The following is a 26,182-nucleotide window of genomic DNA, read 5'->3' as shown; positions in this document are numbered from 1 at the left end:
TTATATATTAGTAAAAAAAAATGGGTGCGTTTCATACGTGATAGAAGTTAAACCTTGGGAAAACTAAACTTCAAGAGAATGAGATGAATGCAGAATATCAAGAGATCCTGCTCTTGTAGTATTTATTTATTTATTGTTACTAAGTTTAAAAATTATTTTCTCCTACTTTTCATTACTGAAAAAAAAACTAGACGGTAATCGGACAGTGAAGTCCACACGCCAGCAATTTCCAACAGGACGGTAGTAAAAATTGCTGTACATTTTAAATGCACTCTAATATAAATTTGGTATTTTTACGTATGTACACGTGTTATTAATTATTATTATTATACAAGACAAGACAATAACAAGACTATATCAATATAACATTAATACGGCCTTTTTTCATGAATATTAATTAGTATAATACGTTGTTTGAAAGGAATAGTTAAGTATTACATTTAACTTGGCAAAGCGTTCAATTGTTGCTGAAATTAAGTTTTCCTTGAATTCATTAGTTTATTGTTTCCTTGCAATTGGGAGAAAAGCACTATACAAGTCTCGGTCGAAACAGCAATTAACAGCTTTGTTCAGTTTAAAAGATCTCGGGGGGAACCTCGTTCTTTTAAATTCGCTCGGGAAGTCTATGGCTTCGCCCTTTCAATATAACTTTACCGGCAATTGCTTTATTTCCGGCCTCGATAGATATACTTTTGTAGTTTATTCTATATAATATATTACATTACATAATATTATACAGACTCCAAGTTTTTAGTTTCAACAAATGACATGTGAGGCTTATGGTATACTAAAGTGTAATATGGTAGGAAACATGTATAAGGATATCTCTTTCTCATGCTACCTACGAAGTATAGATTTATGTGTTTGTCTTTTTAGTGTCGCTTTTTCGTTTCAACAACTTTCAACAAGAACATTACTTTTCTAAGAACTGTAGATTTCATCCCACGCAGAATTAAATTCTAGGAAATATCTAGGTAGGTTTACCTTCGTTTGAAAATCATATTTTTCGATCCAATTCATTTCAATGCTTTGATACACGATCTGGGTAAAAAGATTAAGTTACTAGAAAAACATGAAAATCCAACTAAAACAAAAGGAAAATACTTTTTGCAGAGCTGCATTACATCCAATATTCATTTTCCTAAAGAGAAATATGCCAAAGCAATTTTCCCTTTGCAGGAATTTTGCAAAATACTGGCTAGTAAAATACCCCGAATATTGGCCCGAATGACTCTTGCGCCACGTGCATTGATGGTAGTATGTGAGAAACTTTCACGCAAGTGCCAACAATAACTGTAAAAGTATCAACTAATCTAATGCAATATACGTGAACATAGGCAATGAACGAACTAAGACGCAGACGAAGTCACGGGAATCAGCTAGTTACAAATAATTATCACGTTAGCCAATACGATATACAAAACCTCCTAAGTGAACGCGTTTATCTACGGTGTGTAAATTATACTATCATTACACGCAGCATCCGGACCTCTTGTCTCGTGATCTAACTTTGACAGGAGGTTGAGCAAACTTAATGCACATACCTACTATATTATACACTATTGAGATATATAATTATGTATGTACGCTCATCAGAACATAGAATGACTGTGTACCTACATGCGGCTCGAGAAGAATGTGACAGACAAGTGTAAATTAAAAATTTATAACACCCCCGATAAGTGAAGGTTACAGCAACTAGAAAAGAGCTGGTAGCTTTCAAACGGCTGAACCAATTTTCTTGAATTATAGCTAAGAACACTCTCGATCAAGCCACCTTTCAAACAAAAACAAACTAAATTAAAATCGGTTCATTAGTTTAGGGGCTACGATGCCACAGACAGATACACAGATACACACGTCAAACTTATAACACCCCTCTTTTTGGGTCTAACGTCTCTTTAAAAACGTTAAATTTGGTAATGTGAATGAGTCAGAGAGCGTTCACTCACATACCATGAATACCTAACTAGTGTCCACTTGGGAAAAGAGTATTTGGACTTTATTTTATAGTGTCATCTTAAATCATCTAATCTTTATAGTTACTTGAATAATATGTCATACAAAGGGGGGATTTCACCAATGTAAAATAAGTCCTATCCAGATGTTTTGGCAGGTTATCAATACAAAAACTGGCATTACGTCCAATTTATTCCTCCGTTAAACGTCACTCGACGTTGGTGAAATCGGCACTTAGCAGGTAGTTAATTAATTATTTCAATAGTTAATCGTTTTTAAAGTGCCGCTCAGTACATAGCATATCTCACAGCCTAAAGTTGCCTTCAAACTACGAAAATATAATATAATATATAAATATTGCTCACCCTACTTTGAAATGTTACTGTTCACACTTAGATGTAATATAATATTAATATAATATAATATTACACCAAAGTGTGAACAGTGACATTTCAAAGTAGGGTGAGCGATATTGATATATTACATTATATTTCCGTAGTTTGACAAAATCATTTATTAAAAGTAGGTACTATTTTACACCTTTTGATAGTCAGATTTGTCAGATTTGTAAGATGATATAGTGGATATAATTAATTACGTATACTTAAAAATAAAGCTACGAGGGTGCTAAACGCGCCCAAGTATAAGAAGAGCCCAAAACAAACTTAGCCTGGTATTTTTTTTTACTATCGCCACTTTACAAAATCACTTAAACTTATTAGAACTATCAAAGCTGTTTGGCGACTAATTCCCAAGCTTTCATTACATTATAAACTTAACAAGAGTCTGTGCGATCCTTACTTTTAAATTGAACACATCTAAAATGTAGTGATTACATCCTCTTTGAACACAACGATTGTTCAGGGCGCGTAATCCAGTCCGTAAGTGTATCATTGCTGTGCACATTGTTCTACACATAACGTAATGTGGTTGCCAAATGTCATTTTGGTGTCACGAGTCTTGATTATCGGTAATCTAAAGTGGAGCTGGCAGAGAGGGGTGTCTTTGAGACCACGCAGCCTGGTCAGTGATTCTTGTGGAAGTGGTGCGCGCACGCGTCTCAACTGAATCGAGTAGTCGAGGCTTAACCGTAAGTCGATTTATTTAAACGTCTTGTAACAGGTCTTTCGCGCGTTTTATATGCGGGTGCGTTGCGAGTTGTATTTGCTCAGCGAATTGGATTGATGTTACATAAACCTTACTGTGATAGTATTGATGTTTTTTAGAAAACGATTATCTTTAACACGGCTCTCTCCGTCACTTACTCCATACAATCGTAGTCCCAATTTCATTTGAATATTAAGCAACCAAAGTCCATGAAATTTTGCAAACATATTCTAAAAACTAATATCTGTGCCTGTGGTGTTTTAGATTTTTCTAAAAATATATAGTTTTAAAATTACACGGGCTCAAAGATTTGTATGTGAATTTTTAAGACCGCGTAACTTTGAAAACGAATATTTTAACGGAAATCTGGAAAACCACAGGCATAGATATTAATTCCCGGAACGTTTCTACAAAATTTAATTGGGTCTGATTGGTTAATATTCCAATGAGAGACGAACTACGTTTGTATGGAGCGAGTGACGGTGAGACCACTATCAATTACTGTGCGTTTCAACAAACAGGCGATAATAATAATAATCCATTTTTAAGTAATCTGTTAATGAGTCACTTAGCTGCATCTTGTTTATTCTCTATTTAATTTTGTAAGTGAAATGTAATATTTTGTAAAGTTACAGAGTACTAGTCTATTTATTAAATACTAACTTTTTCCTACAATTTCGTAACTTTTAACATATAGCACTTAGCTGTCTGCCAGTGAAAGAATTTTCAGATTCGGATTTATTATTAGTTCCAAAGAGTAGCTCTACCGTTAACATCCAAATTCACAAAATTTTGATAATACGTAAAAGTTTGTTTATAATATAAAAATGTAAAAAAAATATATCAAATAGCAGAAAACTCGTATAAGTAAGTATAAGAGTTAAGAAGCTTTTGAGTTGAAACCAGGTTTATGTTTTATATTTAATATTCAGAATGAAAGATTTTCTACATTCAAGATTTTATTTCCATTCCATTTTATTGAAATCAAATATTATAAAGAGGTTCCAATGTAAGTTCACGATTATTTTATCCCTCCAACCATTAACCAAATTTGTAAACAAGTGTAAATTAAAGATTTATAACACCCCCGACAAGTGAAGGTTACAGTAACAAGAAAAGAGCTGATAACTCTCAAACGGCTGAACCGATTTTCTTGGATTGGAAACAAAAAAAAAACTAAATTAAAATCGGTTCATTAGTTTAGGAGCTATGATGCCATAGGCAGATAGACAGATAAATCTGTGTTATCTGTAACAGCGAAACAAATTCTGAAAATCACTACCTATATTATAAATGCGAAAGTGTGTTTGTTAGTTGTTTTACTAGATTATCCTTCAAGTACCGGATTTTTTGTATAGATATAGTCAAAAGCATGAAAAGTGACATAGGATACTTTTTATCCTGGGACATCCAAGAGTTCGCACGGGGTTTTAAAACCTTAATCTACGCTGACGAAGTAATGGGCATCAATTAGTGTAGATATTCAGGAAAAGTTCTCGAGTGGAAGTATTTTTAACAATAAGATATACTCTTATAGTTAAAAATACTATGTACAACGGTCATAGTTTTAAATTTCTTACACACAGATACAGGCACAAATATTAGTTTCTAGATAGTGTCTGCAAAATTTCATAGACTTTGGTTGCTTAATATTCAAATGAGAATTAAATTACGATTATATGGAGTAAGTGACGCTGAGACTCCTGCTAATCTTGCTATGCATATCCTTTCCTCTACATTTTAAGTAAAGTTTGTATATTTTATGGAAGCAAAACCTGTGTAGTATAATCACTTTAACGGTAAATTTGTTATCCTGTCGTATTTTACCGGTTTCCTTTAGCATAAAAATGTAAAAATATATCGCCCCAGATAAATATATAATCAGTCGAGAATATAAAGGATCCATTTTTAGTATCGAAAAATCTCGGTCGACAAACAGTATTACGACGGAGGATCACGACTAATAAAATTAACCGGAGGATACCTAGCAGTGAGGGTGCATCGTAATCAAATTCATGTGCTTTTATGGAAAATAAATAAAAAATTTTAGAATGAAAATGAAATATAAGTAAGCTTTTGTCTCGCGTTATTTGTGCGGTTTCGACATCAATGTTTGGGCAGACCTACCTATAGTACTAACAATGGAGAGATGTATTCAAACACCTAGTAATAAAAGTTTGAAAAGAAGACACAATCCACGTGGTCGTTCTGCAATGGAAAAAGTTGTTGTGTTCCACATTAGATTTAGATAGATAAAGACTTTACTGCACACCAATCATGAAATATTCATAAAATATTCATAAAAAAACTTTTATTAAAAAAACCTTTGTTAACCCCCAACCCAAAAAGAGGGGTGTTATAAGTTTGTCGTGTGTATCTGTGTATCTGTCTGTGGCATCTTAGCTCCTAAACTAATGAACCGATTTTAATGTAGTTTTTTTTGTTTGAAAGGTGGCTTGATCGAGAGTGTTCTTAGCTATAATCTAAGAAAATCGGTTCAGCCGTTTGAAATCTATCAGCTCTTTTCTAGTTACTGTAACCTTCACTTGTCGGGGGTTTTATGAATTAATTACACTTGTTACTTTAGGCTATTCGCAACAGGTCGAGATAGTAGGTAATCTGGGTGGGGAGACGCCCGGCACACCCGCACAGCCCCCGTGCTAACCCAGTACTAGATAGCGCAGGTGTGCGGGTGTCCTTCGCCTCGTACCCTGATTGCCATCTCGACCTGTCGTGTACTATATTATATAGAAAGTCTAATTGATGCTCCTATAACAAATCAGTTGGCATTGACATTGGCCTTCTCGGCTAAGCGAATGACTTGTCGTGTAAATACTCAATAGACTTTCGATGACCTCGGGTTGACGGTAGAGACATTTACACTAAAATAGTATATTGTAGAAAAAATCAATAAGTATCTTATTTATTCTATTTTTACCCGACTGCGGCAAAGCCAAAAGGAGGGTTTATGATTTTAGCAGTCTATGTATTTATGTATGTTTGTATCCAGATTCTGTGTGTTCCACCGTAGTGTCTAAACTACTAGGCCGATTTTGATGAATGAGGTGTCAATTGATTCGTTGTAAAGGTCTGGGTGACATAGGCTGTATAGGCTTGATCGAGAGTTTTCTTAGCTATAATCCAAGAAAATCGGTTCAGCTGTTTGAAAGTTATCAGCTCTTTTCTAGTTACTGTAACCTTAACTAGTCGGGGGTGTTATAAATTTTTAATTCACCCTTGCATATATTTAGATTGGATTATACCTATCTTTTAGCAGCCAGTCACAAGCTTGTTTTTAGTTGGCAGCCGAGCTCCATTAATCTATATATTCTATTTCTATGCAAGATCCATTTTAGGCCGAACAGCCTTCGGAATTAGGTTTAGCTCCAATAACTGAATAGCATTACAATAAATGAATACGAATTACATACAGAGTTGCAATGTATTACAAATTGTTATAGTACATAACCCAACACAAAAGAAGTAGATGTATAATAAAGACTGATAAATAATAACATAAAAACTGCTAAAGGATATTAATTATTCCTGCATGAATGAATTCATTGAAAACTTAAATGAGTAAGTTTTTTCGAATCATTCCCAAATATGTTACAACTTAAACCATATTGAAAAAAGCCTACCTGAGCTAGCTTGATATCGAACTACGTTGAAAGTGCAGGAAAGACTTCCACATTAATCACAGTAGTACGACAAATTACCTCATTTAAGTTATACGATAAAGATCATGTAACTTGTTCTTCAAGCTATCTCTGGGCTAAACTCTGCAGCGGTTGAGGTGGGGTTGAGAAAAGGATAGGCATGAAAGTTATCCCACATCAAGAAGCAACTTAATCATCATCATCGTTATCAACCGATAGATCTCCACTACTAGACATACATAGATCTTATACGAACTTCTACACACATTCTTGCGCTGCCGGGCCCAAGCATAACAATTTGTAATGCATCATAAAGTATGACCGCTCAACACGGTCCTTAAAAAAAACCCGGCCAAGTGCGAGTCTGACTCGCGAACTGAGGGTTCCATATTTGGGTATTTTTTCCAACATTTTGCACGATAAATCAAAGACTGATAGAAATGAAAATAAATGAAAATCTGTTTTAGGATGTACAGGTAAAGCCCTTTCATATGTTACCCCACTTGGTACAGTTATCTTATTTTGAAAATTGAAACACATTTTAATTTTTTTTTAATGATGTAACCACAAATTCGCGGTTTTCAGATTTATTTCTGTACTTGTACTATAAGACCTACCTACCTACCAAATTTCATGATTCTAGGTCAGCGGGAAGTACCCTATAGGTTTCTTGACAGACACGACGAACAGACAGACAGACAACAAAGTGATCCTATAAGGGTTCCGTTTTTCCTTTTGAGGTACGGAACCCTAAAAAGAAGAAAGGTTCTAGAGTGGTAGGATACAGAATAGGGGTCAGTAATAAAAAAAAACAGTACGTATTCGTTGAAACGAGTACTTACCTACAATTTTAATAACGCGAATGAGTGAAAGCAGACTTATTAATATTATTATGGATTTATATACGATTTATATAATACAAATATTATCACGGCGTATTAATTTTATGGTCGGATGACCAGTGTAATCGTTTTCTTTGATTAATGAAATTATTATCCATTGAACTAAATTAGTGCATACAATGATACTGTGTGATGTGTTTCGCTAGTTTCTGGTTAAGGCAGTGATTGCACCTGTAAGTTACACTCACGTAAGTAGCTTACGAAATTAATTGGCAACTTTACTAAGGTAAATGTTACTTAAAAGAGTGTTAACATCAGTAAAGTCGTAAGTTAAAAATGTAACCTACTTACGTGGTAAAACTTACAAGTGTAATTGCGGCCTAGTTCAGTGATCGTCACTGAATGAAAGCCATCAAACTCATTTGACATTGATTGGTTCTACTTGCTGCTTCACTGAGCGAAATAATAGAGTTTAGTATTATTAAAGTGCTTAGTTAGTTCAATTTGGTTGCATAATACCTGATTATTGGTCTTTCAATCACGTCAACGGAACAATAGATTGACGTGATTTTTTGCCTGGAGAGTGGATAGGCCACTTTTTATCCCAGAAAATCAATCCGTTCCCACGGGATAATTAAAAACCTAAATCCACACGGACAAAGTTAGTTCATCAGCTAGTTAAAAATAAATTTCATATGAGCTTGGTAGTTTCATGTAGTGATAATCACTGAGTTAACGAATCACCCCGCAGTTCATGTTTTGACGATCGGTTTAGATGCGGCGTTTTATTTAATAAACTTATTGCTAAATTACTCGCATATCTTACACATTTTTTATCTGTAGCCACTTCGTGATTCAACTTTCTTGTTATTGATTACTATCACTTGAATAATAATACATTTAAAGTATGTAGCCAACAACCTTATGTAGTACCTGGAAGACCGAGCAAAAATTTTTGCACGCTGCAACTCGTTTTGCTTTACTCGTCCAGTGATATACTAACTTCAACAGCTTCACAGAAGATGATTTTTATTAGAAACAGACTTGAGTGGGTACTAATTTAATTTAGTCCTATGTATGTAGCTATGTTACGTCCATCATTTCATCACGTTTTGTATCCTAATATAGAAAGGACACCTGAAAAGAACAATCATCGATTGGCCAATACTTTACTATAGCGGTTTTAACATCTACTTATTGTAATAGAGATCTTATCGTTTAGTAATAATAAGGTGTACAATTTGTCGACGACATGTTCCCCGTATTGTGTAATGTGAAACCGGAATATTATGCTATTTTTGCTAAAGTGAGAATTTTTCCCTTAGAAATAGTTAGTTGACATCGGGAAATATAAAAATACAGCTTGTTACAGCGCGGCGTAAAGTTCCCTTTTATTAACCCCCGACCGAAAGAGGGGTGTTATAAGTTTGAGGTGTGTATCTGTGTATCTGTCTGTGGCATCGTAGCTCCTAAACTGAACCGATTTTAATTTAGTTTTTTTTTTATTTGAAAGGTGGCTTGATTTAGCTATAATCCAAGAAAATCGGTTCAGCCTTTTGAAAGTTATCAGCTCTTTTCTAGTTACTGTAACCTTCACTTGTCGGGGGTGTTGTAAATTTTTAATTTATACTTGTATTATTCTTATACATTTATAGAATACATAATATGAAAGTAGGTAATTTAGCCGCAAGGTATATAGCGCCCATTCACTGGCTTCGGAGGGAACTTGCCTAGTTCATTCTGCCTGCGGGCCTACATTATATTGTAATGATAAGCAATCCTATCTTTTCTTAATATCAGCTTAGAGTTACTGTTCCGGTAAGTACCAGGTATTGTAACTTATGTAAAATCACTATGACCAATGCTTTTGTATAAAAGGTGGGCTGGGCAAGCATAGTAGGTATACTAAATATACACTATTGAGCATGGGTCTTCTTTCAGAATGAAAAATATATTTATTTTAAGGTATCTAAATGCGGTGACCTATTATAGGCCAGGTATTCAATTACAATAACAATATGTATTACAATATATAATTACAAAACGTAAATACAATTACAATAGCAAATAAAACTCAGGAAGAAATAATACAGATTTTCAAAGAAAGGGCCAAGAGGCGCAAATATGAAAATATAGAAAATAATTTCATATTTGTGCCTTTTGGAGTGGAGACCATGGGTTCGTGGGGCGAGGATGCCAGATCCTTTTTTAAGGACCTGTCATCCCGTCTTGTGGAGTCCACGGGTGACCGGAATTCCGGAAATCTGGCAGTTACCTTGGTCAGCATATTAGTCTGGCCATTCAACGAGGTAACGCAGCCAGCGTTCTGGGCACCCTGCCTCGTTACAGTGATTTGGATGATATTTTTCTTTTATAATTTTTATATTTAAGTATTTTTAACATTTGTGAAAATCTGTATTACAATAGTAATATAATATTACATTAATTGATGAAGTTGACTTTGGCAAGTAACTTACACGCCACTTGTACCGTCTAAACACTCGCATCAAGTTACTTTTAGCTAGACTTAGGCACTTAGTAAAACTTGATGACTTCTACATAGTGCAGTCATTTGGTGCTTTAAAATCGTAGACTGCCAAAAATGTATGTTTACAATAATTCATAACTTATTAAATACTAGCTGATGCCCGCAGCTTCGCCCGCGTGGATTGGTCAGATCCCCTGCAGCATCAGGATTGAGGAGTTGGACTCCAAATTTTTTAATGAAACAATGTCGCAAAGTTCCTCTATCGATTAAAAAAGAAATGACGCAAATCGGTTCAGCAATCTCGAAGATTTCGATGTACCTACATAGGTACAAAAACACAACTCCCTTCTTGAAAGTCGGTTAAAAAAGTAGCCTATGTTACACCCTGGTCAATCCTCTACTTGTATGTGAAAATCCCGTTAAAATCGGTTCAGCCGTTCCGAAGATTAGCCTTTTCAAACAGACAGACAGACAGACAGACAAAAATATTAAAAACGTGTGATTCAGTTATGGTATCGTTCAAATAACCATATGACCTTAATATGTGGTAGTTATTTCGAAATTACAGACAGACACTCCAATTTTATTTATTAGATAGATCTGAAAGTAGGTATGTCTGTATGTCTGTTATATTTTCACGGCTTATCCCGTATACTTACACATTTTGAAAAAAATAGGTACAGTGATATCTTGTATTTCCTACTTAGTACTAATATTTCCTAGACGGCTACTTTCATTACGGAAAATCACAGGGTTTTCACCAGATAAAAATCTAAATCCAAGCAGACGGAGTCGCGGGTACGATCTAGTTATTAAATAAATATAAAATAGAATAACTAACAAGTTTTACAAGAAATTTTATGAACCATTAAACACTTAGTTAGTAATCTAGTAATAGTGATGTAATTAGAATGATAATAATAGTACGCTGCTTGATTAGAGAATAAAATAATTATGTAAGATACACAGAAATCGTTTTTTTGTATTCTTTGGCACGTAAGCTAGGTCAGAAATTCTTGTGGTCTGGCTGTAATGGTCTTTCAAGAAGAGTTCTACGATTTGTTTATCTTTTGAGTCAGCTAAGGAATACTACAGTATGTAAAGATTACTTTATGCCCATAGCCCGGAAGCGGTATTGCGTAAGCGTCGGAATAATTTCTCTCGAACGATTCGTACCCGCGTCCACATCGGGCGTCGTTTACAATGCTAACGCTTTTACTGACACTTGCCTCAATGTACGTGCGTTGAATAATATTTTATGCATTCTTTCACCAGCTCGAATTGCTACAGTGCATACCTACTTATTATTATACTAGAATCTAGATGATACCTTAGACGTGGTTCGCGCCAAGTTTTTAAAGATCCTCTCCCTCTCTCAGAGGAATGCAGGTTTCATCACGATGTTTTCCTTCACCGTTAAAGCAAGTGATATTTAATAACATACAAGTGTAAATAAAAAATTTATAACACCCCCGACAAGTGAAGGTTACAGTAACTAGAAAAGAGCTGATAACTTTCAAACGGCAGAACCGATTTTCTTGGATTATAGCTAAGAACACTCTCGATCAAGCCACCTTTCAAACAAAAAAAAACTAAATTAAAATCGGTTAATTAGTTAAGGAGCTACGATGCCACAGACAGGTACATAGATACAAACGTCAAACTTATAACACCCCTCTTTGTGGGTCGGGGGTTAAAAATTAGAGGTGTGTGCCCGGGATTGAACCCCCGAGCTCCGATTAGAGGCGAACCTCTTAACCACTAGGCTATCACAGCTTATGTAGGTAATATACTAGTTACTATCTAGCCATACGCACATAAATCAGCGCGTTCGTAATTGACGGCGGTGCCGGTCTACCATTTCTGGAATGTTAACACTACATTTAAAGCATGCACTCGTTATATACGGGCCGGGCGTGATAAGAAATCTATATATCTACTATACAAATAAATAAAATTGAAGTGTCTGTCTGTGTTCGACAAACCTCAATTTAGTGAGCACATCATAATTATTATAACTTCTTTTTTATTCACTATGGGTAACATGCTCAGCTTGACCACAACAAGAGCTAGAAGAATCGCGCTATTTTTATTCGCTGTGCGGGACAGCGAATAAAAATAGCGCGATTTTTTTTTCTTGAATTGAAACTTCAATCATACAATGGATTGCAATTTAAAATTTGCGCGGGAAAAAATTCTGTGATATTTTGATACGAACACGCGGAATCAAATTCGCGCGAATATTTTGTGCATGATATAGAAATAGCGAGAGTAAAAATCATTGTGAGGGCTAGGCCTAAGATGGGAAGTGAGGATGTGGCCTAATATAGGGAGCGTTCGCCTAGAAAATGACTATTCACCCTTGTTTTAAAGGTACTTACATGGATTGTAATTGGAATTGAACACCCCACGACCTAATTTCCGTGTGTTTGTTTGGAATAATCTTTGAAATAGCTGAACTGATATTGATGGGACTTTTACAAGCAGGTAAACAAACAATCGATTACTTTTGGATTGTTCAATTGGTTTTCATTTGTTATCGAATAATAACAACAATCAAATAATTTGTTTGTTATTCGAATGAATCGCCCATCGCTATATTGCATACCTACTTAGTTTTTAACCCCCGACCAAAAAAGAGGGGTGTTATAAGTTTGACGTGTGTATCTGTCTGTGACCTCGTAGCGCCTAAACGAATGAACCGATTTTAATTTAGTTTTTTATTTGCTAAATGTGGCAAAGAACACCACAATGTGGTAAATGTGGTGGAAGAAGGAACGTGTGCGTGCTTTTGCTTCAAATGACTCTACAAGTTAATTCACCCCAACTATGCTTTAGTAAAGTTTCTGAAAACTGTTTCATAAAGAAAAATATCTTCCTGGAAAATAAAGTTTTTAGTTGATACCTATGTCAGTCGCACAGTATAAGTACTTTTATATACTACTAGCGACTCGCCCCGGCTTCGCACGGGTAGCTTATTGCAATTATTGTAGAGATCTCTAATTTTTTGAAAAGGAAAATATAGACTATGTCACTCAGGAATAATGTAGCTTTCTACTGGTAAAAGAATTTTCAAAATTGGTTCAGTAGTTCTAGAGATTACTTCCTGCACACAAACTTACAAAATTTACCTCTTTATAATATTAGTATCTATAAGTACATAAAGATAACATGATTTTCATTTATCAGAAATGTTAGTTTTAATAATAATATGTATTTATTATTTACCTACATTGTTAATAGCTATATCCTGTTTCCGATGAGTTCGAAACAAAAGCTGTGTTTGAATCATCGATATTAGAATCGCCGAGGTTTGAACGTCCGGTAGATGTGAAAATAGTACCTATTCACCGAAATCTATTTACGTCAAAATTCGCATTTCTGATAAACAATAATCTATATTATTTGCTTTCCTCTTAGCCTTGAATAATATTGTTGATAATTCATACAAAAACGTATAACATCAAGTATTCCCAACAAGAAGAACGAATCAAACTCAAGCCAGTAAACGATGAGAGAATTCAAAAATATCAAAATCGAAACAATCTATTTGAAAAAATTTATTTATTTATGTACGACAGCTATTGTTTCTTATTTATTAGCACCCGTTCGGAATGCAGATTTCACTGAGAAGAGCTGGCAAGAAATTCAGCAGTTAAAAATCATAAAAAATATCAATATTATCAATTGAAAGCTCAGTTCAACGAATAAGTACAGGGTGTAACCAGAACGCTAGCAAAAACTAAGCGTTATTATTATACTACCTAAACACAATCCAACGCCAATAACCTTAATAAATAAATTGTCTTATTTTATAGTTTTAGTGATTTAGTATTTTTTCAAACCCGCAATGAATAGCGTGCAAAATTCGAGTCAATGCTCCACCTACGACGCGGCATTGATTCCGAGTGGCCTATTTACGCAACATTTGTTGACTTCTAGAGTCAGTCCAATGATTTATTTGCAATATATTGTGAACTTTTAAAAATACAAGATTTTTTGATTTTTTTTTCACGTTTTATTTTTTGTAGTACCTTATCAGTAATCATTAGTACTATCACATGCCTTCGTTTTTACTAGTGTTCTGGTTACCCCCTCGTATAATATTCCGAAAAATCAGAAGTGCGTGCCCGGGTTCGAACTCCGATTCGGAGGCGGATATCTTAACTACTAGGCTATCACGGCTATTCACTGATGTATCACGGCCGAATAGAGACATGCAGACAAACATAAATTTTTACATACAAAGTTTAACCAGAACGCTAGTAAAAACGAAGACACATGATAGTACTGATGATTACTGATAAGATACCATAAAAAACTACAAAAAAAAATTAGAAAAAATCGTGAAGGTATTTTTAAAAGTTAACAATATATAGCAAATAAAACATATGAGTGACGATGGGGTCAATGAACGTTACGTAAATAGATTAGTCGAAGTCAATACCGCGTCGTAGGTGGAGCATTGACCCAAGTCTAACATCAAGCACACTATACAATGCGGGTTTGAAAAATATTTAATTATTAAAACTACGAGATATGGCAAATGGTTATTGGCATTGGATTGTTTTAAGGTAGTATAATTATGACGCTAAGTTTTTTCTAGCGCTCGGGTTACACCCTGTATAAAATAACGTATATTTTGCACATTCTATTCTAAATAATGGATGTGAAATTTGAAAGTTTCTATATACCAAAATTAATTTAGGTACTTAATATAATTAGGATTTTTTGTTGTAAGTAGTTGGTATGTAATTATTATAATAGTTTAGAATTTATAGAGTTATTACGTTACATAAATACGTTATGCAGCCTAACTTTAGTGCTAATAGAAGTTTTTTAAGCAAATAAAACACTAATTCAAGAAGTTGCATAAAAGTAATTAGAGCAATTAATAATAATAAAATACAATTATATATAAATCGGTGTAATTTACGTCTTTTAGCCTGATTTTCATTAAGGCAGTTTATAATTGTATGAGAACGTTCTGTCATTGTTATCAGGTTTATTATTATTGTGTAGGTCTTAGAGGCATAAAAGCGCTGCTTACTCTAGTCGAAATAGCTCATTGCTTACTTTTCATAATGATTTATGATAATGAGTAGATGGGTACTTACCTAACTCTATTGTCTACCTTGGCTTCAAACCAAGCAACCTTTGATATCATTGTTTTTTTAATCTTTGATTGTGCTATAAAATTAAAAAAAAAACCATATCCAGCCAACACAGAAGTTTTTCTTCAGTTTGTAACTATTTGAAAGGGTTGCATCCCTAAGAAATGAAAAATACGAAGGAGAGAGAGAGAGACCATTTTTCATTAAGTTTACCTACTATTTAGTGACTTCCTTACAAAGTGTTGATAGACGCGTGTCGTAATTTTGGATCCGTAAAACCAATGTCGGTCACCCGCCAGTGGAGCGGAGAATGCGTTACACGCCCCAATACGGATATGTGCCTAATGTGTTCACACATTACACAGACTTGACACCGACTCCATTCCTACTCGACTCACAGTAAGCAGGAAATGTGAGCTTAAATTGACATTAAATTGTCATTGGAAGTGGTTGGTCGCTAACGTTATCACCGCATGGCGAATGCGTGGGCATCGCAGTACAGGTCGATTGACAAACTGGTTGTCCACGCATCGTTTTCTTTCAATTAAATGTTAAACAACTTACGACCGAAATTAATCCATACTAATATTATAAATGCGAAAGTGTGTCTGTCTGTCTATCTGCTTGCTACCTTTTCACGGCCCAACAGTTTAATCGAATCCGACGAAATTTGTTACAGGGTTAACTTATATCTATAGGACGGGCATAGGCTACTTTTTATCCCAGAAAATCAAAGAGTTCCTACGGGATTCCTAAAAACCCATCCGCTTAACAGATTTGTATGAAATTTGGTACCAAAGTAGCTTGCGTCCCTGTTTTTGGCATAGGCATTTTATCCCGGAAAATCAAAAAGTTCCCACGGGATCTTTAAAAACTTAAATCCACGCGGACGAAGTCACGGGCATCCTCTAGTAATAAATAATTAATTCTATCATTGATCTGACGATAGATTACTTAGCAACGTTGTTATTTGTCAAAAATGGGAAGAAAGTATGGTCTTTTTTAAGTTGCTAAGTTACTTATCGATAGATTATAGATAGATTCCTCATACATCAATGATTGACAGTTGACACCATGGTGACCGTCGGGTTAGTCACCCTGTCGACGACTCGCTGAATTGAAAGTTAGAACGGGCGGTGTGAGATTGCGTGGAGTCTGTGTAATGTGCGAAGACCTTTAATGTGACCGTAATTAACCGACCATGCCTCAAGGAGCCCCGATTCGAGTTCATTTTATACCCCTATGTCATTAAAAGCAACTTTTTAATTATTATTGAAACCGATGCTCCACATTCAAGTCCAGCCAAAAAAGTATTGATTAAAATTATACTTAAAATTAAGGTTGTAGGTTTTATATAACTTTTGTATTGTTTGAAAAAATTAATATTTTTGATCCTCACTGGTCTGGGTTTAAATGACCTCGCGGAGAATTTCTTGCCTTTCTTAATGGAAGTCTAGGTTAAAGAGAGGACTTACCTACATACAAAATTCTTACATTTTGAGACCTAGTGCAGCGGTTTAAGCTGTATTTTTTAACAAATAATACTATTTGAGTTAGTTTCTCCTTTTACTAGGTTTTGCCCGACTTCGTCAATGGTAGGTATATGTATAATTTATAGCCTGTAGCATTCAGCATAATGTGGCTCTGTCTATCAATAAAAGAGTTTTCAGAATGGGATAATTAGCTCCTGAGATTACCCGTACCCTCTTTATAATATTAGTGTACTCGTAGATAATAGGGTAGTGTTATTAATATGAAAGTGTATTTGTTTGTCCTTCAATCACCCCACACTAGAGCAAAGGATCGACGTGATTTTGCATTAAAGGTTTTAAAATCCCATGGAAAATTGAAGAGTTCGCATGGAATTCTGGAAACCTAAATCCACGTTAAAATGACTTTGAATTATCGATATTTCAACCCAGTTGCATAGGTCAATTTTTTTCGTATAAAATGTAGCCTATGTCACCCGGACCTTTACGACGAATCGATTGACACCTTATTCATCAAAATCGACCCAGTAGTTTAGGCGCTACGGTGGAACACACAGAATCTGGATACAAACACACACCCATATACATTTTTGGCTTTGCCGCAGTCGGGTAAAAAATCAGACTATAGTCGTTACATATTCACAATTTTAATGAGATGTGACTATAGTCGTTACATATTCACAATTTTAATGAGATGTGATAATAGCCGGGACCGACGATATTTAATTGACTTTCGCTATCTTCGAAAGCGAACTTGTAGTGCGACAGTGGGTGAGAATAGAATATTTTTTTCTTTTATGATATAAGACTCAGCCTAAGCGTTCATTGACACCAGCAAACATTTCCGTAATCATTAAAATGGGTATGAATAATTTTGTGAGATTTTTTTTAACTATTTTTATTTCATACATTTTCAATTTAGCCTAACCATATTTCTGGTCTGTACTCCAATACTATATACCGAACTAGCCAATGCCCACAACTTCGCTCGCGTGGATTTAAGTTTTTCGAAATCCCGTGGGAACTCTTTGATTTTCCGGGATAAAAATAGCTTATGTGCTAATCCAGGATATTATCTATCTCCATTCCAAATTACAGCCAAATCCGTCTAGCAGTTTTTGCGTGAAGGAGTAACAAACATCCACACACACATACACATACACACAAACTTTCGCCTATATAATGTGATAGACAAATAGACTAACATTAATTTCTATGATGTACATAAGAGCTAACCTTGCAGTTACAGCCCTAGCGATGCAGCTATTATAGTCGATATAGCATAAAGACTCTCTCACAAACTTTTTCTTCCGTGCATAAATGACTGTCGGTCGCGCGTCTACGCCGTTGTTTGAGTCTTTACTTTCGTTACCAGCGGACCGGTTGCAAACTGGTTAGGTATTACGCATGATAAGCGCAAAAAATAGATTCACATCATGTGTCTTTAATTTGTGTGTGTGTTTAATTTAAACTCATGTGTCTTTAATTTGTGTGTGTGTGTTTAATTTAAACTGTCAAAAATCACGCTTTCTATTGATATTATGAGAAATGCATACATCTGCATACATTTTGAGTTCTCGCTCGCCAATTTAGCTCTATGAGTCAACTGTCAAGTTAAAATTCCTTTATTCATTCAAAAAATTGTTACATTGACACGTAATTGTAGTTAACTTTTTATGATTTTAAAAGTGACTGCAGTGTTTTTTGCCGACTTTCCTCATTAGAATATGCTTTCCGAATCGTTGGTAGAGACTCAGACGTAGCATAAGACACTAGATGCTAGTTATCCTAAATGAAATAAATTAACTTAGCATTTTTGTATTTTGAAACCGGTGCTCAGTCATCGAATAATGCGAAAAACGTCCAATAACTACCTATTTAACTGAAAACATCTTTTGTTACAGATAATGAGGATAATATTGCTGTGTGCCGTATTAGGAATGGCAGTAGCCTTGGAAAATGGCTGGCAGCCGATTGTTCAGGATTCTCCACTTGTCTACTCGACGTACGCCAAATCGGCCGAAAGATCGCTTAATGCAGGGTAATTCAATGCTTGAATTGATTTTAATGTTGAATTTCAAGTAGAGTAATAAGTTGTAGAATGAGTTTTACTTTATAATATTTTTGTATCGAGTAAACAATTTTAACAAAACAATAAGGGCCGACGCTGATAGTGACTAGTGGAGTCGAGGCGCGAAGACTAGCGGCGCGTAGAGTCGCAGTCTGGGCAGGCGCATCAAATGGCAGCTATAACCTTACCTATTTATTAAAACAAGATGATAAAACATAGAGAGCGCTTGTTTTCATTATAACGATAATTTTAATAACTGTCAAAGTAAAGGATCTAGATCATGTAACGAATTCTTTATCAAAGTAACGGAGTTGATAAAATAAAAGAAGTCGCGCCTCGGCACCACTCCAATCCATTGGTGAGCGTTGAGCCTAGATTTGGTAAATCATGTAGCGTCGTTGTCGGGTCATGTTTTAAATATGAATATGAAACCGTATGCAGTGTAATCACGATCCACAAAACTACGCTTGCTTGGCCTCATCCTAGAATTTAAGAGAATTTTGCCACATCAGACCACGCAAATGATTTGACTCGATATAATCATCATTTTTTTATTCACTATAGGCCACTATTACACCTGATGGAAAGTGATGATGTGGTCTAAGATGGGACGCGTTTACCTAGAAGGTGCCTATTCACTCTTGTTTTAAAGATACCCGGATTGTAATTGGTAGGAAACACAGATCGCGGAAGAGTATTCCAAACCTTAACCATGCGTATGAGGAATGATGACGCAAAACGTTTCGTGCGTGTAGATGGAATGTTGACGACATAAGGATGGAAACTCGCCCGACGTCTTGCGGGTCGGTGGTAAATATTATCTTATATTTAATATTATATTTTACTTTCAGCCCCTCATTAAAAATACTGAATCGAAAACCACCCAAGCTGCCTGGTCTTCTGGGAACGATACCTTCTGGTTCGGACTCCTGCAGTGTGTACAAGGTGTCCATGAACCAAGAACTTTTCTACCAATATGTCGAATATCAGACGAAACTCCCCAACCTTAAAGAATTCACGCTTTGTATGTGGACCAAATTTCACAATCACACTGACGATCATCCGCTGTTTTCATATGCGGGTAAGTTCAAAATTATTCCTTTACGAGCTGATGACCGTGATTTCATCCGTGTGGACTTAGATTTTACCCGTGGGAACTCTTTGATTTTCCGGGATAAAAAGTAGCGTATGTGCTAATCCAGGATATTATCTATCTCCGTTCCAAATTTCAGCCAAATCCGTTTAGTAGTTTTTGCGTGAAGCAGTAACAAACACACACGCATACGTACATACACACAAACTTTCGCCTTTATAATATTAGTGTGAAGTGTGATACTATTTAAAATGAACGCGAGTTATTAGCTGTTTTCCTTGGAGGAGATTCATTGCTCAATAATATCTGAATACCCGACCTCCAAAACATGGTTGTTTAAACAATTGTCTTTTCCATATATTCATTTTGAAGTGATTGGAAAGACAAAATAACCTTATTTTAAAGAAACTCTTTTTGCTGTTTAGTTAACTAAGTTAGTAGTTATATAAAAATAGCTTTAGTAGTAAATTAAACTTAAGCAGTGTCTAAATGGTACATATTTTTTGCATATCCTCCACAAAATGTTTGAAATATCTCATGCTTTAAATTTATCCGACATTCAAAGTGATTAAGTTTAAATTCCTGATTTTTTCCCACACCTCGGTGGATACAAATTCTGAACTCGTTTAGTAATTTGGGCACGGAAACAGTTAAAAAACTTGCTTTCGATATTTATCCTAATTTCCATTACGAGCCATTCATTTAAAACCTACCTTTCAAAAACAAAACTACAACTTATAATCATTAATTATATTTAAAGTGCAATAAAAAGCGCAGTTTAAGGAACATCTTACTAGAAAAATTAAATTTTTTGGCCCACACCTATTCTATGATCCATACCATAGACCACGTTCTGAAAAAAAAAAACGATCAAGTGCAAGTCGACACACGAAGAGTTCCGTACCATTGTACAAGGTTATGTCCTTTTTTTAATTTACCTGGCAGCCATTTTGAAAATTTTGGTGTTTGTCAATATAATTACATACTCTGTGAAAATTTCCTCTCTCTACCTATTACGTTTCATGAGATACAGCCCGCTAAGAGACAGATGGACGGATGGAGGCTTAGTAATAATATAATATTCGGGTAAGGAACCCTAAACAGAAACACTAACACTCCGAAAGTTTGCCTGTCTGTCTATTATCTTTTCACGGCCTACCCGCTGCACAGATTTTGACGAATTTTGAAACTAATATAGATTGCATCTCGGAAACAGAAATATGCTACTTTTTAACCCCCGATCCAAAAAGAGGGGTGTTATAAGTTTGACGTCTGTATGTGTGTATCTGTGTATCTGTCTGTGGCATCGTAGCGCCTAAACGAGTGAACCGATTTTAATTTAGTTTTTTTTTTGTTTGAAAGGAGGCTTGATCGAGAGTGTTGTTAGCTATTATCCAAGAAAATCGGTTCAGCCGTTTGAAAGTTATCAGCTCTTCTCTAGTTACTGTAACCTTCACTTGTCGGGGGTGTTAGGTATAATTTTTTAATTTACACTTGTAACGCGAAAAGTTATCTACCTAGTAAAAAATATATCCTTAAAGCAACTATTGGAAGTTTCTATGACATTCTTATTAGTTGATCTCAGTACAGGTATACTCTACTTTCTGAAGTAGTGGTAGAGTTTCAACTGTCTCAAGCTCCTTGTGTAGCCCTACTTCTACGAAGATAAATCTTTGTTTTTAAATACGCAATAACTACATAAAGTACCTATGAAAAGATACCTCGTATGGAATACCGTCGAGGTTTAATGAAGTTGTACGAAACGTAAACATTAGCTAAGGCTGTTTTATGCCAGAGCGCCATAATGCGAAAGTCAAGCATGATACAGGATGCGTGGTACGAGTACAATAATTTGAACTGTATCGTGGGCAAACAGTCATACTGTAATATCAGATTGAAGGAACACTCGACGACATGTCAAATATTAGGGTATGGGTGACGTAAAGTCAAAGAAAGAAAGGAAACTCATAGGCTACTTAGCGTCAAAATATGTAGGAACATTTGACGCCTGCCAGTGACGTCGAAATGTCGACGTTTGCTGATGCAAACTTTGGTAATATCCCAATATAATTGTATTAATGTTAGCATATAGAGTTCATTTAATCAACTTGATAATACCATATATTTATTTTTTTACTAAAAAAAAATTATTAAAACAATGAACCTAAAATGAATATTCCAATTCTGCAGTACAACGTTGACTTGGCATAAAATAGACTGCCGTATGCTATTTAAGGCCACCAAATAATGTTTGCATTGATAGCATGCTGCACTTTCGCGTGTTGAAGCTCCTTCGTAAAACAACCTTTACGCACTCCACTATTAATAAATAATCGTAGATGAGAATAATTCAATTACTTACGTAAGCCGTTTAAACAGAATAGACATTTTCAAGAGGTAGGTAGTGAAAAAAGAATCGTCTCAGATGATGTGGAAATATCAAAATAACGTTTACTAGAAGCTCGATGAAGCAATTCTTTGAAGAGTAGTTAGAGTTGAGAGTCTTTGACTATGACTATGACTATGACTATGACTAAGAGTATACCTATCCAATTATCAATCTGCCGTTTTACGTCTTAGCGACTTAGCATTATTGAAACTCGAGAGTGCTTATAAATTATATTCATAAAATAAATAATAAAATTAATGAATAGATGACGGTACTCTCGCTTCTATCGAAGACCTACTGTGTTTTTAGAGTTCCGTACCTCAAAAGGAAAAGGAACCCATATAGGATCACTTCGCTGCCTGCCCTTCTGTCTGTCTGTCGTGTCTGTGAAGAAAACCAATAGGGTACTTCCCGTAATCGACCTAGAATCATGTTTGCCTATTAGGTAAGTCTTATAGCATAAGTAATGGGAAAAATCCGAAAACCGTGAATTTGTGGTTACATCACAGAAAAAATAGAATGTGTTCATGAACAAATAATTAGTATTTTCAATTTTGAAATTAAGATAACTATACCAAGTGGGGTATCATATGATAGGGCCTTTACCTTTATACCCTTAAACAGATTTTTATTTATTCTTACCTATACATAACAGTTTTTCATTTATCGAGCGTAAAAAGCTACTTGATTGATCGATACTGGTATGATACGATGCTAAAAATTATGAACTAGGTATGTTAAAAAAAATCATCCCAACTGAGAGCTGCCATGGCGTGCTCTGCCTAGGTCCTTTGCTCTACGTGAGTAGTTAAAGTTACAAGTGTAAATTAAAAATTTATAACACCCCCGACAAGTGAAGGTTACAGTAACTAGAAAAGACCGAAAAGACCTGATAACTTTCAAACGGCTGAACCGATTTTCTTGGACTATTCCGCGCCTACGATCTAAAGTATCTAAGTTTTCCAAAACATCATTTTCAAATAAATAATTATGTGTTTAGGCAACGTCCATCTTGACAGCCCTACATTTGTCAATTGACATACTATTATGAACCTAACGGTTATCTAACGTTCTTCTCTACAAGAAAACTAGAAAAGAGCTGATAACTCTTAAACGGCTGAACCAATTTTTTTGGATTACAGCTAAGAACACTCTCGATCAAGCCACCTTTCAAACAAAAAAAAGTAAATTAAAATCGGATCATTCGTTAAGGCGCTACGATGCCACAGACAGATACACAGATACACAGATACACAGACACACAGATACACAGATACACACGTCAAACTTATAACACCCCTCTTTTTGGGTCGGGGGTTAAAAAGAAAACAATGTATAGTTGATTAATTCCTCTCAAGCTACCCGAGCAAAGTCAAGGCTGTTCACTAGTAAAATTATAAACAAAGACAACAAAGGCTCTCTATAGAATAGGTACTTATGTATATGGTAATACGTCCTACGCCCTTCACGTACCTACGTTTTTAGTCAAGGATGTGAACACCTTTATCAACATCGCATGTTACTACATGTGTTGAACGTCAGATCGGATTTATTCAGATTATAAATTCACCCTACTTACCGGTACATGTTGCAATATGTAGGCGACAGTTGCACTACCAATTGCACAAACTAGCTTGAAGTCGTGACCGGAGCTATTACACGGATTTCAGAGGGGTCTCTCCGTCACTCGCTTCATACAGACGTAGTTCCAATTTCATTTGAATATTAAGCAACCAAAGTCCATGAAATTTTGCAGATGTGGTTTTCCAGATTTCTGTTAAAATATTCGGTTTCAAAGTTACGCGGTCTTAAAAATTTACATACAAATCTTTGAGCCCCTGTAATTTTTAAACTACATATTTTTAGAAAAATCTAAAACACCACAGACACAGATACATATTAGTTTTTACAATATGTCTGCAAAATTTCATGGACTTTGGTTGCTTAATATTCAAATGAAATTGGAACTACGATTGTATGAAGCGAGTGACGGAGAGAGCCCTGTTAATCGAGGCATGCTGTACTCTGAGAAGCGTAATTTAGTAGTAGCAAGTAACCTTTACCTGAGGCCTGATGGCATGCTCTATATTTATGACGATACTAATAAGTGCCCGCGGTTCCATCTGCTTTGATTTAGATTTTTAAGGGTCATGAGACCGGCCTGTCCGCGAAATTCAAATTTAATTTGGATTTTCGCAATATGTAAACTAATACGACAACGTAGGCTTATGGTTATTTTATTTGTGAGAATTTGAATGTGAGACTAATTTGTGAGAATAGTCGAAACTTTAATTTATTTCTTAAAGGTCCAGTACCTTTTCAAGTAAAGATTTTTATATAAACCTGTGAGGATGATATTGCTATTGTCGCAAATAAAATAACTATAAGCCCACGTTGTCGTATTAGTTTATAAATTGCGAAAAACCAAAACCAAAACGGGCAGGCCGGTCTCATGACCCTTAAAATAAACGTGCGGTGCGGTGTCTCGCGCAAAAACGTTACTAAATCGTACTTTTGAAATGACATACAAGGAGCAAATATGCATATACATATTTTCTCAAAATATGTATATGCAAATGCATTATAGAGTTGCCTATTAATAGTTCAATATCGACAGTCTATTGATAGTACAAAACTATCGATACTTTCGATAGTATCAAAGTATCAATATTTTTACACCATCGATAGTCTATCGACTTTAGACTATCGACAGGCAACGCTATTTCATTAACATATAATAATATTTCTGTAAATATGTCCATAAGGTGTACTGAGAATTAATCACCAAAAAAGAATTTCCACGATTTCCATTTCAAATTCGGACGATTGAATTTATTTAAATTTATTAGTGGCATTTGGATTTCCAAGTACTTTCAGCATCATTTATGTGAAACCAATAACAAGGTTTATACCAAAATCCAGGATTTCCGAAAATAAATACTCTGGAATGAAGTCCAGATAAATTAACATCGCATATAATATGTTAATATAAACTATAATATCATTTATGGTTCGTTGGTCGGTGTATTCGTAATAGATATGCGTATATATTATAGTATGTACCTATAAGAGTATATGTTTATGTATACCAATGTGTATAATTACATAGCTGTATTGCGACTCCCCGTCTCACCCTGGAAGAGACACTTTTAAGTTTATCCTGTATTTTATTCTTTGACATAGTATTAAGCAACAAAGATGTTTAAATTATTAAATATATAAAAATCGTGCTTCGCAAACATATATCAAGACATTTATTCAGAACTAGACGGTGCCTACTTCATTTACGTGAGTTTTTACGTGGGAACTCTTTATTTTCATAGATAAACTTCGGGATGCAAGTTATCTTTATACAAAAAACTCTGGCTCTTTCAAAATCAATGTACAAAACTTCGTCAAAATCGGTTATTATGGCTGTGCATTTAAAAACCCACACCGGTGATGGTCTCCTATTCGGGAGGTCTCGGGTTCGATCCCAGGCACGCACCTCAACTTTTCGAAGTTTTAAAAGCAAATAAATATCACCTTGCTTTATCAGTGAAGGAAAACACCGTGAGGAAACCTCATAGCTGAGAGTTCTGCATAATGTTCTGAAATCAATCTGCACTTAGCCAGCGTGGTAGACTAAGGCCAAAGGGTTTCTCATTCTGAGAGGAGTCCCGTACTCTGTAGTGAGCTGGTGATGGGTTGATCATGGTGTGATGATGGTGATTTAGATACACCATGGGGACTCTTTGATTTCAGGGATAAAAGGTAGCCTAGGCCTTCTGATATACAAGCTATCTCGTAAAATCAGTTAAACAGATATCAGAAAAGGTAACAGACAGACACACTTTCACATTTATAATAATATTTGTATGCATTAGTGAACACCTTATGATACTACTCGAATTATTTCCCAACTCCTTAGTCCCTTTCACTGAAATTGCTTTCTTACTATGCCCTAAATTGGAGGCATTTCCCAATTACA

The 26,182-nt window shown here is 35.2% G+C and overlaps 2 protein-coding genes across 14 annotated transcripts in view; one reads left to right on the top strand and one right to left on the bottom strand.

The window, feature by feature from the left end:
- Nucleotides 1-26,182, bottom strand: part of LOC123880727 (coiled-coil domain-containing protein CG32809) — a 140,750-nt gene that overhangs the window by 49,677 nt on the left and 64,891 nt on the right. The window lies entirely within an intron of this gene.
- LOC123880731 overlaps nucleotides 2,883-26,182 on the top strand; it is a 46,760-nt gene continuing 23,460 nt past the window's right edge. For both annotated transcript variants that reach the window (XR_006799326.1, XM_045929030.1), the window contains exons 1-3: nucleotides 2,883-3,049; nucleotides 18,564-18,700; nucleotides 19,582-19,811. Coding sequence is in view for 1 of the 2 variants with exons in the window: in XM_045929030.1 (XP_045784986.1) it covers nucleotides 18,567-18,700; nucleotides 19,582-19,811 (364 nt within the window). In the remaining variant the exon portion in view is untranslated. The remainder of the gene's footprint in view (nucleotides 3,050-18,563; nucleotides 18,701-19,581; nucleotides 19,812-26,182) is intronic.

This window comes from Maniola jurtina, chromosome Z (genome assembly GCF_905333055.1).
Source record: "Maniola jurtina chromosome Z, ilManJurt1.1, whole genome shotgun sequence".
NCBI classification, from domain to species: Eukaryota; Metazoa; Arthropoda; class Insecta; order Lepidoptera; family Nymphalidae; genus Maniola; species Maniola jurtina.
The sequence above is the reverse complement of the archived record's forward strand: the minus strand, read 5'-3'. Positions and strand labels throughout refer to the sequence as shown.